The sequence below is a fragment of the Mirounga leonina genome, unplaced genomic scaffold (genome assembly GCF_011800145.1).
Source record: "Mirounga leonina isolate KUSES-001 unplaced genomic scaffold, KU_Mleo_1.0 Mir_129, whole genome shotgun sequence".
Classification (NCBI taxonomy): domain Eukaryota; kingdom Metazoa; phylum Chordata; class Mammalia; order Carnivora; family Phocidae; genus Mirounga; species Mirounga leonina.
The window spans coordinates 63,722,145-63,737,691 of NW_023270323.1; the positions used below are offsets into that span (position 1 = coordinate 63,722,145).

General features: G+C 38.1%; 1 protein-coding gene across 4 annotated transcripts in view; it reads left to right on the top strand.

Annotated features, from left to right (window-relative positions):
* ADGRA3 (adhesion G protein-coupled receptor A3) overlaps window positions 1-15,547 on the top strand; it is a 123,849-nt gene that overhangs the window by 62,921 nt on the left and 45,381 nt on the right. For all 4 annotated transcript variants that reach the window (XM_035005214.1, XM_035005217.1, XM_035005215.1 and 1 more), the window contains 4 exons: window positions 2,015-2,228; window positions 7,603-7,767; window positions 10,564-10,765; window positions 11,669-11,824. In XM_035005214.1, coding sequence (XP_034861105.1) covers window positions 2,015-2,228; window positions 7,603-7,767; window positions 10,564-10,765; window positions 11,669-11,824 — 737 coding nt within the window. The remainder of the gene's footprint in view (window positions 1-2,014; window positions 2,229-7,602; window positions 7,768-10,563; window positions 10,766-11,668; window positions 11,825-15,547) is intronic.

The following is a 15,547-nucleotide window of genomic DNA, read 5'->3' on the forward strand; positions in this document are numbered from 1 at the left end:
GGAATTGATTATAACCATTAATCTTCACAGATCTGATAATACATATTTAGTTTATGCGAACAGTTAAGTCAGCTGGATAAAAAATCGTTTTTTTGATTGGTGTTTAAGGTTCTTGGGTTCTGAACAGCTTTCTTTATGGAAAACAATTTCAGAGAATAGTGTAGAGCTTCAGATTTTCCATCAGTTGGCAAGCCAGGAATTTGTTGATAGTTAAAAAAAAAAAATCTGAGGCTGCAATCATTATTTGTTGGTAGGAGTGTGAAATAATAGAGCCTTTTTGATACAGAATTTGGCAGTATGTATCAGTGTTCTTAAAAATTTGATACAGTTTGATCTAGTGATTCTACACGAGGGTTTAATTCTTAGGAAATGATCAGCTTTGTATGTCAATATTTAAGTATAAGTGTATCTTCAAGTCTCAAAAATAGGGGATTGGTTAAATGACTTGTGACACATCCACTTATAATATGCAGCTATTGAAAATCATGATTTTGAATAGTATCTGAAGACTTGAGGGAAATATGTTTATTAAATTAAAAAGAAAAAAAAAACCCACATGAACCAAAAACAGTCCTTAAAATGATCAAAGGAGTTTCCAGTTTAGTCTTTGTATCTGGAAATAAGAGTTCTGTACTTTTTTACGTTTTCTCTTTATCATTATTGTTGTAGTTCCACAAGTAAAGCATGCTATTGGATGAAAATTACGATTTGTGAAAAGAAACAGCATATACATACATCAGATCATCATGATGTACACTTGAAATATCTTACAATTTTGAATGGGGGAGGGGAGAATACAAATATCTTACAATTTTGTCAGTTATACCTCAGTAAAGCTGGAAGAGAAGAGAAACTAAAGGAAGTAAACCAAACAAAGCCCATCTTGCATTCTTATCACTCAAAGGTAGCTGTTATCAAAGATAACTTAGTGTATTTTCTTCATCTTTTCCCGTGCTTTGACCAAAATGTCATCATACTCCAATGATATTTTGTAACTTTTTAAAACCTGAGATAATGTAAACCCATTTCCTCATCATATAAAATAGATGCATACCAATTCATGATATGGATGTTGTTATCATGTCTCTTTAGGTTGTTAATTTCTTCATAAATAATTGCAAGGATTAATTTGCTTGCATGCATGTTTGCATATGTGTTGTTATTCCTTTAAATAGACTGCTGCTAAAAACAGTAGACTGTGGACTAAATATTCTAAAGGCCTTTAATGAGTTCATGGTGTTTGTGTGTATTTTTGCATACATATTTAGGATTCCTCCCTTTTGTTTATATGACTGGAAAAAAAGAATATCAGCTTTTAAATAGTGATGGTAATATATGGGATTTTAAAAGATTTTTCTTTCCCTTTTCTTTAAATGTTCTAAATTTTTTCAATGAGTATGCATTACTTATATAAGCAGAAACCAGTGGTTTAATCAAAGGTAGTACTGTCTGCTGAAGGTATTCTAAAATTATATATATACTTACCACCAGTTCCATTCTCCGGGTTTAGGTATCATTTACAATCTGTTTTTTTAGTAAGTGCTGAGATACCACCAAAAAGGAACACTTTAAGTGTCAGAACTGATTATGAGATGGTTTCATTTCAATTTTACTAATTTTGTTTTCATCTAGGACCCATTTATCTCAGTAGGAGCCTTGGTGCTAGCATTAAAATGCTGGTTGCCGAGGAAAACTTGTTTCTCCATTTAAAAAATTTTTAATTAGAATTTCTATAACTTTTTTTAAGATTTTATTTATTAGAAAGAGCGAGAGAGCACGTGCACACGCACACATGAGCAGGGGGAGGGCAGAGGGAGAGGGAGAAGCATTGGCTTCCCGCTGAGCAGGGAGCCCGATGCGGGGCTCGATCCCAGGACCCTGGGATCATGACCTGAGTTGAAGGCAGATGCTTAACCGAATGAGCCACCCAGGCTGCCCCTCTATAACTTTTAATTCTGGGGTGTGACTATAGTATTGTATTTGTTTACTGAAGTCTTCATTTTATTGTCTGTAGACCCACCCCTTGAATTACCATCTTTCTACATGACTCCATCTCATCGTCAAGTTGTGTTTGAAGGAGACAGCCTCCCCTTCCAGTGTATGGCTTCATATATTGATCAGGATATGCAAGTGTTATGGTATCAGGATGGACGAATAGTTGAAACTGATGAATCACAAGGTATCTTTGTTGAAAAGAACATGATTCACAACTGCTCGTTGATTGCAAGGTAAACTGTGGATTTTATTTATTTCAGAATTGTCACGTTTAGTTAGAATTTAAATTAATAATTTATCTTCTTGCATTTTAAAATGCAAACCTTTGGTTTTCCTTTTCCTGATTTTTACTTCTCCAGAAATTAAGGAGTTGCCTTTTCATCCAGTTGTGATGAAAAAAAGCATAGGATTAAAGGGAAACACTGTTATACTTTTTGTTTAAAGTTTTAGGTGGGAAAATGTAAACTTTTAATGCCAAACTTAACTTCTAACCATTTACTGCTGCTAAACTCAGATTTTCACTTTTAGCAATCACCGAATTTTCACTATCTTGGTTAATGCTACATCTTAAGATACTTCCTTTCTCTACTCCACTGGTATAAAAAAAAATAACACCTGTCCTGTTAATCCCATGCCTGGTATGATCACCAAAATCATTAATTCAAATGAACTTTATAAAGTATAAAAAATAGAGTAAAAATATATGTATTACCATCACTATATATTTTGTTTTGGTAAAATCTTAATCTATAGGCATTGAATTTCCTTTTTCTTCTCCCTCCGTCTCTCTCTCTGTGTGTCTCTGTCTCTCTTTCTTTTTTCCCTTCCTACCAATTTCTTAAAGACAGAACTCAACTTGAATATTTAATAATAGATTTGTAGTTTCCACACTCTGCCAGGGCATCTTAGGGTAATATCACTGCAGATTCATAGAAGTGCCATTATAAAAAAGTCTATAGCTATCTATCTAGAAAATAAAGACCCTCTGAGTTGAGAATCATGTCTGGGAGTTTTTGGGGTAGGATATTCTATTTTATAATTTCTGTTTTCCTCCTGAGATTTCCTGTCTTGTTTATTAGAAGCATATTTTCCTTTGTGTCTTCTAACATATTTATAGTAGTTGCTTTTAAATCCTTGCCTGCTCTTTCCAACATCTGGGTCATCTTGGGATCATCACCACTGACTGCTTTGCTTCTGTATATATTTTATAGTTTCCTATTTAAAAAAAATATTGTTTATGTATCTAGTAATGCTGGATTCTATCCTGGATCGTATGAATGATTCACTATAGAGAAGCTGACAAAGCACAGCCTATGGGCTACATGTGGACTGATGGGCCTACGGGCTAAGAATATTTTTTACATTTGTAAATGGTTACATTTCAAATGGTTATGTAAGTGGCTATATAATATCTTCCAAGTTGCTTCTTGGCCAGAAAAGCCTAAAATAATTACTGTCTGGCCTTTATTTTTTTTATTTTTAAAGATTTTATTTATTTGACAGAGACAGAGAGAGAGCACAAGCAGGGGGAGTGGGAGAGGGAGAAACAGGCTCCCTGCTGAGCAGGGAGCCCGATGCGGGACTCGATCCCAGGACCCTGGGATCATGACTTGACCTGAAGGCAGACGCTTAACCAACTGAGCCACCCAGGCGTCCCACTGTCTGGCCTTTAAAGAAAAACCACTTTTTGCAAATCCCTGACTCGGGATTCTCTTCCATTTGCTTGAAGTCAGCTGGTTTTTGTTCCCTTAAGCAGTTACTTGGCTAAACTCAAACTCCTAGTTGTCTTTTCTGTGATGGCAGCAGCTGAAATCTGTGTGGTGTCTACCCTATCTGTGGGAACCAGGGGCCAGTTAGAGATCTGCGTGATTTTATATGCAGAAGTTTGGGCTTCCAGCCATGTTCCTTTCTACCTCTGTGCTCTGATATTTCAACAAGTAAGACTGAATTTCTGTTTGAGTAGGGCCTATCCTTGCACAAAAGCCATTGGAAACCATTTCCTGGGTCTTACTCCCCAGTGCTGATGCCTTCTTCCTAGGGTCAACTTCTCTCTGGTTTCTGCTTGTTTTGGATCACTGGCCATGTGTTTGGATAGTTGTCATTTTGTAGTTTGTGCAGAGCTTATAAATAATAGTGAACTGCACGGAGGGTAGTTTGGTAGAAGCTGGTCTGCTGTTACCAGAATCAGAGTTCCTTTATTAGGGCATAAGATTGTCAGAAACAGTTTATTCGGTCCCAGTGAGAGAAGACTCTTAATTGTTACCTTACTTGTATTGTGGTGATAATTTCATAAGCGTATACATGGGTTAAAACTCATTAAGATGTGAGCTTTAGGCAGTTTTATTATATGAGTAGGTAATAATACATGATACAACAATAAAGCTTTGAAAATATATAGAACCCTGCGGCACCTGGGTGGCTCAGTTGGTTAAGTTGTCCGACTCTTGATTTCAGCTCAGGTCATAATCTCAGGGTTGTGAGATGGAGCCCCACATCAGACTCCATGCTGGCGTGAAGCCTGCTTAAGACTCTCTCTCCCTCTCCCTCTGTCCCGTGCCCTCCCCCCAACCCCTGATCGCGCTCATGCTCTCTCTCTCTAATTTAGAACTCTTAAATTTTGCAACTCTAAAGTAACTAGATTAACTTTATAAATTTATTTCTGCAAGTCATACTTTGAATTCTTTGTAGCAGTACAGAAAATTAATTCTAAGGTTAGCATCCTTGCCTAATAGTTTTGTTGGGAAGGACACTTGACTCATGTGAAAATCTTTCGTATGAAGACTGAAGTCCTTTACCCAGAATTTGCCTCCGTATTAATAACGAAGTTGCAGAAAAAGGAAGTACGTACGGTATTGACTTGGTTAACCTGAGAGATCGCTGTTGATTCTTCATTGGTTTCTTTATGTCATCCGTCCTTCATTAGTAAGAATCAGAGTTTGTAGTTTTCCTCAAATATGAAATTGAAGCTGCCTCTTCCTCCTTAAATTTCTAAATACGCTGCCTTGAAGATTCCTGGAAATTGTTTTCTGATCATTAGTTTTAGACACTGGAGGTATTGCTAAAGGTCATCTTTAAAAACACGTTGGCAAAATGTATTAGGACCTGAGCTCCCAGTGGGTGTGCTAAAGAGCTCTGGGACATCACAGTGAATTCACTTACAGAGCTGCTGTGGGGTATTTTAAGTTTTGGAAGAAGCATGGTAATACTTGACTTTTTTTGGACACCACACACCTACCAGCCCCAGGCAGTGATGATTTCATTAGATCGCGCTGCCTTCCTTTGCTGATGCCGTACTTGAGGGTGCTGAGTTCTTGGTGATCACTGTGGTGCAAAGCAAATACTGTGTGAAAGTCATTGTGGAACATGAAATAAGGGTCTCGCTGTCTGTTCTGTATCTGACGTTAGATTAATTTTGGAGTGCTCAGCAGACAAGCACAACCCATCAGGAAGTTGGGTTATTTAAGAATGAAATATTTATCTCAAATTGATATGTTTTATTTTTTCAAATGGCTATGAAGTTATTAGGACATAGCTACACAGTTCTGGGATTTAATTTAGTAATTGGACCATCAGAGGTATTTCTTTTGGGTTCGGAGCTCTGTGAAACAGTTTTCTGATCAGTGAAGGTGCTGTGAACCAAGAAAGTTTGGGAACCTCTCGATTAGAGAATGATTGCTTATTTTGGAATTTGGTTATTTAAATTTAATGAAAAATACTTTTGTGTCACTTTATCTCGAATATATTTATTACAGCGTTTTAGATTATTCACTGACTTAATTAACAAAGATGATAAACATTTTCTCTGATTCAGAGTAACAGTGCCTCAAAGTCTTTATTTGAACATATGATGTTGTATAGCCATTAATGATTTAGGAGACTGGAAAAATGTGTCTTAACTTCAAGGCATAACTTTGTAAATTAATTAAAATGATATATCCTTTATGTCTAACTATCTCTTATTTTTCTATTTACATAAAAGCATAGCATGTGGGTCATGTGGCAGGGAGAAAGGTTAATTGAAGGTTCTGATATTTGCTCTTTAATTAATAGGCTTTATATTAGAGAATTATGAGTTCATCTTGAAAATTGAATATACTGACAGCTCTTTAGAAATATAGCTGTTTTATAAATTGAAGTATACCTTTACATGGAAAACTCCTCTCCTTAAGGCATCAATTGGTAATTTATTAAATCTTTTTAGAGACTTAATGAGTTCCTCTGCAAAATATTTTTACCTTAAATATTTTAATTCTCTTGATAATATTAATCTCCTTCCTTCATGCTTGAATATTTCCCTCCAAATCAGTGAAAAGGTAGACATAACTTGGAAACGTCTCCATTAGTTTTGCTGAAGAACGTGCTGTGATGTTTTCGTCTTTGCACTTGCTGTCCCCCTCCTCGCTGAGTCCTGTTCTCCCTCTTTCTGTTAGAAGCGTCAGGCATGATGTACCCTTGCGCTTTGTTCATACTTCAGCTCTTACCAGAGCATTTTTTTTTTATTAACATATAATGTATTATTTGTTTCAGAGGTGCAGATCTGTGATTCATCAGTCTTAACACAATTCACAGCGCTCACCATAGCACATAACGCTCCCCGATGTCCATTACCCAGCCACCCTATCCCTCCCACCCCCCTCCACTCCAGCAACCCTCAGTTTGTTTGCTGAGATTAAGAGTCTCTTATGGTTTGTCTCCCTCTCTGGTTTGACCTTGTTTCATTTTTCCCTCCCTTCCCCTATGATCCTCTGTCTTGTTTCTCAAATTCCTCATATCAGTGAGATCATATGATAATTGTCTTTCTCTGATTGACTTATTTTGCTTAGCATAATACTCTCTAGTTCCATCCACGTCGTTGCAAGGGGCAAGATTTCATTTTTTTTTTTGATGGCTGTATAATAATCCATTGTATATATATATACACACACACCACATCTTCTTTATCCATTCATCTGTTGATGGACATCTGGGCTCTTCCCATAGTTTTTACCAGAGTGTTTTAAGTAGCTCTTCACCTGCTTGTCTTGACTTTCCACTGAAGTACTTAAGTGGAGGAATTTTTTTTTTTTTTAAAGATTTTATTGATTTATTTGAGAGAGAGAGAGAGCATGAGAGTGGGTTGAGGGACAGAGGGAGAAGCACACTCCTTACTGAGCAGGGAGCCCAATGTGGGACTCAATCCCAGGACTCCAGCATCGAGACCTGAGCCGAAGGCAGATGCTTAACCGACTGAGCCACCCAGGCGCCCAAGGGAGAGTTTTTTAAATTTTTTTTTTTTTTTTTAAAGATTTTATTTATTTATTTGACAGAGAGAGACAGCGAGAGAGGGAACATAAGCAGGGGGAGTGGGAGAGGGAGAAGCAGGCTTCCCAGCGAGCAGGGAGCCCTATGCGGGGCTCGATCCCAGGACCCTGGGATCATGACCTGAGCCGAAGGCAGACGCTTAACGACTGAGCCACCCAGGCGCCCCTTAAATTTGTTTTTATCTAGCAAGTGCTTTGCCCACACTGTGCATTCAGACATACTTGCTAAATGAATGATAGAAGCCTCGTTGTCTCCCTTTTTTGTCTAACCATTTTTTCTCTCTCTTTAAAATCTTTCTCCATGCAGTGCCCTAACCATTTCTAATATTCAGGCTGGATCGACTGGAAATTGGGGCTGTCACGTCCAGACCAAACGCGGGAACAATACAAGAACTGTCGATATCGTGGTATTAGAAAGCTCTGCACAGTATTGTCCTCCCGAGAGGGTGGTAAACAATAAAGGGGATTTCAGGTCAGTGACATGGAGAGTGCTGGAAAAATGATTTGCCCATATCTGTTTTTATTCTTAAAGTGCATAATTGGTCTACTATCCTCAAGAAGAAAATTTGAGAAATATCTTTGTTTTCACATATATATCCTTATATATCTAAGGACTGCCCTTCAGAGCACTGATGTCAGAGTCATATATGAAGATTAAGAAGAAAAGGTGCCTGGACTTTATCTCAGACGTGTTGATTTAACGTCTCTGCAGACAGAGTGTTTCATGTTTAGTGGTTTGTTGTAAAAATTAAGAACCACTACCTTAGGGAAACATTTTGGAAATTCTACTAAAATTGCAGAATTCAGAAAGGCTAATGGTATGTCCTGTTTTTTTTAAGGGCTCTTTTATGGATGACCTTTGGAAGGTTTTGTATTGCTAAGATACTTTTAACTATTGGCAGTTAAGTCAAGGAGAAAGCCAAGGTCACTATCCTCCCCAGTTTGGGCCTAAGCAGGAAGGACTTTGGGGGATGAAAGCTTTTGGATGGTCTGAAACTCTGGGAGCCACTGCTGTTGGACTCTGTATTGAGATAAGCAGAATGAGTGAGATACTACAGTTTTTTTAAATAGAAAATTTAAAATTTGTGGGAGGTAACAGCTTTTGCCTTAGACTCTCCTTGCTTTCAAGGTTGTTTAAAAAAAAGCTTTTGCCTTAGACTCTCCTTACTTTCAAGGTTGTTCTTTTAAATATATTACTTATTTAATGTTTTTTATGTTCAGGATTTTAATAATGACTTTATAGTTGATGTAAATGAAAGGAAATATGTTGCTCTTTAAAGCAGCGTAAGTTTGTTGAATACCCAGTTTGTACTCCTACTACCCAAGTTTTAAGGGTAAGAAAACCCTTTGGTATTAATCTTTTAAATCCAAGGTGAATGATTTCACTCATATGTGGAATTTAAGAAACAAAACAGAGGATCATAGGGGAAGAGAGGACAAAATAAAACAAGACGAAATCAGAGAGGGAGACAAACCATAAAATACTCTTAATCATAGGAAACAAACTGAGGGTTGCTGCAGGGGAGGAGGATGGAGGGATGGAGTAACTGGGTGATGGGCATTAAGGAGGGCACATGATGTAATGAGCACTGGGTATTATATAAGACTGATGAATCATTGAACTCTGTCTCTGAAACCAATAATACATTATATGTTAATGAATTGAATTTAAATAAATTTTAAAGAATAAATAAATAAAAATAAAAAATAAATCCAAGGTGAAGAAGCAGTAGCAACATCTTTAGCCCAGCTAGTTCTTAAATGCTTTTTTAAAAACTGTCTTTTGTCCTTTAAAAAAAAAATTCTCCCTGATGCAAGTATATGGAAATTAGCATTTATTATTGCCAATGGATAAGTCCTTTATGTAGATTAACTGTTAATAGATAATATTTATACTGTATACTTAAAAAACAGGTAACATTTGTGAATTTTGTTATATTCTGCATCTTTTATTAAGTAATCATAATGTTTTCTATTTATGGTGGATTTTCTATTTTTGCTCATAATTTGACTATTTTACATTTTTAAAAACAGAAGAATGTGATTATTTGACTAATTAATGAATTAGCTTTTGATACTCCTTAGTATATTATGCAGTTAAACTTTCACTGCATTAATAAGATTTAGCTTAGTGTTGCTTGATCTGTTTATGCAGATTTTGGTAATGAATTATATTTTGGTATGACTGCTATTCTAATTTATCAGTTCTTATGTTATAGGTCAACTGTAACTTTTATTAAATATATTCAGTTCATTCCCAGTTTTGGAGAAAGGGAGCTCAAATGACAAAGATTTCTCCCAACTGCTAGTGACAGTCCATGCCCACAGATTTGTACAGTCTCCTGCATAGGGGGGGGTACCTTCTCCCAGATAAATTCAGTTGTATACTGTGTTGCGGGTCTGCTAGACCTCCCCGACATGCAGAAATTTGCTTGGAGGACTCATGGTACCCAGCATGTCGTTGTAGTCACAGCTAAGATAGATTTTGGTTATATAGTAAGATAGGTAGCTGGATAACGAGGGGAAAGACATAGGTGCATTCTGGAGAGATCCAAGGGCAAGCTTCTTGGTATTCCTCCTCCAGCCGCAAAAGGGCAGCAACGCTGTATAGAAGTGGATACAGTGTTGCGCCCAGGGAAACCCTTTGGAGACTCAGTATCCAAAGTTCTTCTTGCTGGTCCTGTAGGCAGGCACCCTCTGTCTGGCATGTACCAAAATTTCAGACTCCAGGGAAGAAAGCAAGTTTCAGCATAAACCATACTGCTTCTCCAAACAGTCTAGGCATGGTGAACAACCCCTACCGGTTAACTGTTCATGGGAATACTCCAAGTCCCAAATTCCTAGGTGCCACTGAAGGGCCCCCCACGGTGGCAGGCAGGCCTTGCCAAGGAGAGCAGTCCTGCACCTGCTATAGTGAATTGTCGGCACATCTGGGAACCCCGCTTCTGTGCCATCTGTTGAACTGGTTTTCTTTCTTTTTTTTTTTTTTTAACTGGATGTAAGACCATTTTGCTGTGTGTTTATAGCAACATTTAGAACATCTTAAGAAAATATCCTACGGTAGTAAAGTAAATGTGGCTGATAGTTTAAAACAGCTTAGTCCATGCTAACCTTTTAATTTTTTTTTAAACTCTCTGTTCTGAAGGAATCCGTTTCTTCTTGATTTTTCTCCATGATTATCCATGATCTGTCCTGATCCTCAATGTTCCTCTGCTGTGATTTGTGTCCCCGTCGGTTTTCACATCCTTTTTTGTCTTCATCTGTCTAGATGGCCCAGAACGTTAGCAGGCATTACGGCGTACCTTCAGTGCACTCGGAATACCCACGGCAGTGGGATCTATCCCGGAAACCCACAGGATGAGAGGAAGGCTTGGCGTAGATGCGATAGAGGGGGCTTCTGGGCGGATGATGATTATTCTCGCTGCCAGTATGCAAACGATGTCACTAGGGTGCTTTATATGTTTAATCAGGTAACTACAAAGTCTTCCCCTTTGCTGAGGTTGTTAATGTATTTTAGTTGAAATACCAGGTGTGTGTGTGTGTTTTAAATACTAGTAAAGCATAAGGATTTGGTGTTACATTCAGTCCATCTGTCTTTGGGATCAAGCCTCGTCACCGCCTCCAGTATTCAGGGCCCTCCCTGGTGTCCGTTTTCCTTTCCAGTGGCTGCCTTTGTTTGAATATCTTTATCATCTGTAGCCACTGGACCAAATCCCAACCGTCCTTCAAATCCATCTGGGAAGCCACCTCTTGGGCTTCTTTTATAATCTGTCACCAGTGATCCCTTGTCATACTTGTACCCCTCAGATGCCTTTTCTTGTCTCCGCTCTTGTGCCTCCGTTTTTAACCTGACCAGATTGGAAGCAGTTGGAAGATGGTTTCTGTTACACATTTTCTTACACTCCCTGGTACCTGTTACACCCTTTGTGGAATGGTTGGTGCCAAGTTGTGTGTAAGTCAATAAATAAGCAAATGTAGACCATTACTGGACGTGCATGGCAGTATAGATAAATGCCTCTTCCTCCCATGTGCAGGGGCTCCGGGGGAGTTATTGATCCCTCCCAGTCGGAATACTCAGGAAAGGCTTTACTACGCAATTGGCATTGAGTATGTGTAGAATTTGGATAAGTAGAGAGGGAGAGATGGTGCAGCATGTTTATTAGATGTGTTTTAATGTATTACTGTATTTCAAAGTTAAAAAAAAAAATTCCTTACGGTTAGTTACCATTAGAATTCCACTTTCCTCAGGTTTGAGAAAGCGTTTTAAGAAGGTCCTGGTGATAAATGATAAAGAGTTTGAATTCGTTGCCATGTTTGGAAATGCAAAGATAAAATGTCAAAATTCGTTGTTCGTTTTTGCCTTTTTAATATAGATGCCTCTCAATCTTACGAATGCTGTGGCCACAGCCCGACAGTTACTGGCTTATACCGTGGAAGCCGCCAATTTTTCTGACAAGATGGATGTTATATTTGTGGCTGAAATGATAGAAAAATTTGGAAGATTTACCAAAGAGGAAAAGTCCAAAGAGGTATTTTTCTGGTTCACCTTTGTAGCATATAGCATGTCAACATATGGTCATGTGGTAGAGCTGAATCTCTATTTTTAAAGCCTCTTTATGTTTGCTGTATTTCAATTAAATGCACTTTTTAATTTCCAAAACTGTTGTGGAGAAATTTATGCCCCATTTATTTATTTATTTATTTATTTATTTATTTATTTATTTATTTTTAAAGATTTTATTTATTTAATTGAGAGAGAGAGAATGAGAGAGAGCACATGAGAGTGGGGAGGGTCAGAGGGAGAAGCAGACTCCCTGTCGAGCAGGAAGCCCGATGCGGGACTCGATCCTGGGACTCCAGGATCACGACCTGAGCCGAAGGCAGTCGCTTAACCAACTGAGCCACCCAGGCGCCCTATGCTCCATTTAGTACAGTCATCTGTTGTTGGAGGGAATAGAGGTGAACAATCAGTTTCTTGGAATATCGTGATAGAGCAAAGCCAGCCTGTGTCCACGCTGTGGGTTGGCTGCAGCTACCTCTCGGGCATTCTGGGATTTCTCTTCCCCACACAGCCATGTGTTCGTCCTTCTCTCTCTCCCTCTCTTTCTCGCTCTCGCTCTCTCGCTCTTTTTTCCAGTTTTATTGAGAAATAAACATTCATCACTGTATAACAGCCTGATGGTTTGATGTACAAATATTGTGAAATGATCACCACAATAAGTTAGGCTCACATCCATCTTCCCATATAGATAAAATAAAAAGAAAAGAAAAAAAGGGAAATTTCTTTGTGTGATGGGGGCTCTTAGGACTTACTGTAACAACTTTCCTATATACCACACAACAGAGTTCACTGGGTCGCCATTTGTGCTTTATGTCCCTAGTACTTCCCTTATGATTGGAAATTTGCACCTTCTGACCACCATCCTCCTCTTTCCTCTCTCCCCACCCTCTGCCTCTGGTAACCCCAAGTTTGTTCTCGTTCTGTGAGGTTTCTTTTTGCCCACATGTAAGTGAGATCAGATGTATTTGTCTTTCTCTGTCTGATTTACTTCACTTAGCATAATGCCTTCAGGGTCCCTCCATGTTGGAACAAGTGATAGGATCTCCTCATTTTTTTTTATGGCTGAATAATATTCCTGTGTGTGTGTGCATGTATATATCACAGTTTCTTTCCTTTCATCCATTGATGGATACTTAGGTTGTGTCCATGTCTTGGCTATTATAAATAATGCTGCTATGAACATGGGGATGCAGATATATTTTCAAGTTAGGGTTTTTGTTTCCTTTGCATATGTTTCCAGAAGTGGAATTTCAGGATCAAGTGGTAGTTCTATTTTTAACTTTTTTAGGGTCCTCCATATTGTTTTGCATAGTGGCTGTACAAATTTACATTTCTACCAAGTACACAAAGGTTCCCCTTCATATTTTTACCAGTATTTTCTTGTCTTTTTGATGATGGCCATTCTGCCAAGTGTGAGGTGGTGCCTCATTGTGCTTTTAATTTGTATTTCCCCGATGACTAGTGATATTGAAGACCTTTTCATGTACCTGTTGCTCTTTCAGGCCCATTTTTAAATTGTGGTTTGTTGTTTTTTTTTGGCTATTGAGTATATAAATTCTTTATATATTTTGCGTATTAACCCCTTCCCAGATAAATGGTTTGCACTGTCTTTTCTCCATTGAGTATTCTTGGCTCCCTGGTCAAATATTATCTTCTGCTACCTTGGAGTTCGGTTTGCTCTTCTTTTTCTAGATCCTTAAGGCATAAAGTTAGGTTTGGGATCTTTCTTGCTTTTTTTTTTAAAGATTTTATTTATTTGACAGAGAGAGAGACAGTGAGAGAGGAAACACAAGCAGGGGGAGTGGGAGAGGAGAAGCAGGCTTCCCCTCGAGGAGGGAGCCCGATGTGGGACTCGATCCCAGGACCCCGGGATCATGACCTGAGCCAAAGGCAGATGCTTAACGACTGAGCCACCCAGGCGCCCCTCTTTCTTGCTTCTTAATATAGGTGTTTATTGTTGTGAACTTTGCTTTTAGAACTGCTTTGGCTGCATCTCACAAGTTTTGGTATGTTGTATTTCCATTTTTGTGTCAAGAACCTTTTTTTAAGGTTTTATTTTTAAGTAATCTGTGCTAAGTATGGGGCTTGAACTTACAACCCAGAGATCAAGAGTCACATGCTCTACCAACTGAGCCAGCCAACCACACGATCCTCAGGAGCCCTTTTTAATTTCCTTTAATTTCATCTTTGATCCATTGGTTATTGAGTAGAGTGTTGTTTAATTTCCATGTGTTTGTGAGTGAATTTTCTAGTTTCCCTCTTGCTACTGATTTCTAGTTTCATGTCATTGTGGGCAGAAAAGATGATCTCAGTCTTCTTGAATTTGTTAAGACTTGTTTTGTGGCCTCACCTGTAGTCCATTCTAGGAAATGTTCTGTGTGTGCTTGGGAAGAATGTGTATTCTGCTGTTGTTGGGTAGAATGCTCTGTGTACATCTGTCAAGCCCAATTCGTCTATAGTGTTATTCAGATCCACTGTTTCCTTTTGATTCTCTGGATGATCTATCCATTGTTGAGAGTGGGGTATCAAAGATGACAACTACTATTGTGTTACTGTTTGTCTCTTCTTGTAGTTCTGTTTTTGCTCTGTGTTTTTACGTGCTCCAATGTTGGATTTACAGTTGTTAATCTTCTTGTTATAGTGACCTCTTTATCATTGTATAAAGATTTTTTTTTTTTTACCACTTTTAAAGTCCATTTTGTCCAATACAAATATAGCTACCCTCTTTGTTTTGTTTGGTTGTGGTTACCATTTGCTTGAAATGTCTTTTTCCATCCTTTCACTCTCAGTCTAGCTCTGTCTTTAGGGCAAAAGTAAGTCTGTGTGCAGCATATTGCTGGATCTTGTTTTTTATTTTTTTGTTTTTGGTTTTGGGGTTTTTTTGTTTTTTGTTTTTATCTTTTGAGCCAGTCTGTGTCTTTTAATTGAAGAATTTAATTTTCTTATATTTAAAGTAATTATTGATAGTCCTCACTAAGGACTTACTGTGGTCATTTTGTTAGTTGTATTCTGGTTGTTTTGTAGATCCATTATTCTATGATTCTTATCCTTTTTTGTTTTTTTGATGTCTTTTGGTATCAGTATGTTTTGACTTCTTGTTTTCTTTTGTGTAATTACTACCAAGATTTTTCTGTGTGGTTGCCATGAGGCTTACATAAGATATTTTAAAACTTAGAACACGTATTTTAAACTGATAACAACTTTAGTAGAGTTTGTAAGCTTTACACTTTTCTGTCTCCTCTTCCTCATGTTTTAGGTTACTGCTATTATTATTTATACAATGTAAAAAACATGTAGGGGTGCCTGGCTGGCTCCATCTGTAGAGCATGTGACTCTTGATCTTGGGTCATGAGTTGGGGCCCTATGTGTGGCATAGAGTTTACATTAAAAAAATTTTTAAATACCATGTTAATTGTAATTATGGTTTTTTAAGTACGTACTTAGCTTTTTTTTTTAAGATTTTATTTATTTATTTGACAGAGAGAGACAGCGAGAGAGGGAACACAAGCAGGGGGAGTGGGAGAGGGAGAAGCAGGCTTCCCACCGAGCAGGGAGCCCGATGTGGGGCTCGATCCCAGGACCCTGCGATCATGACCTGAGCCAAAGGCAGACACTGAACGACTGAGCCACCCAGGCACCCCTATACTCTTAACTTTGAAACTAGAGTTTTAAGCGAATTATACACCACTAT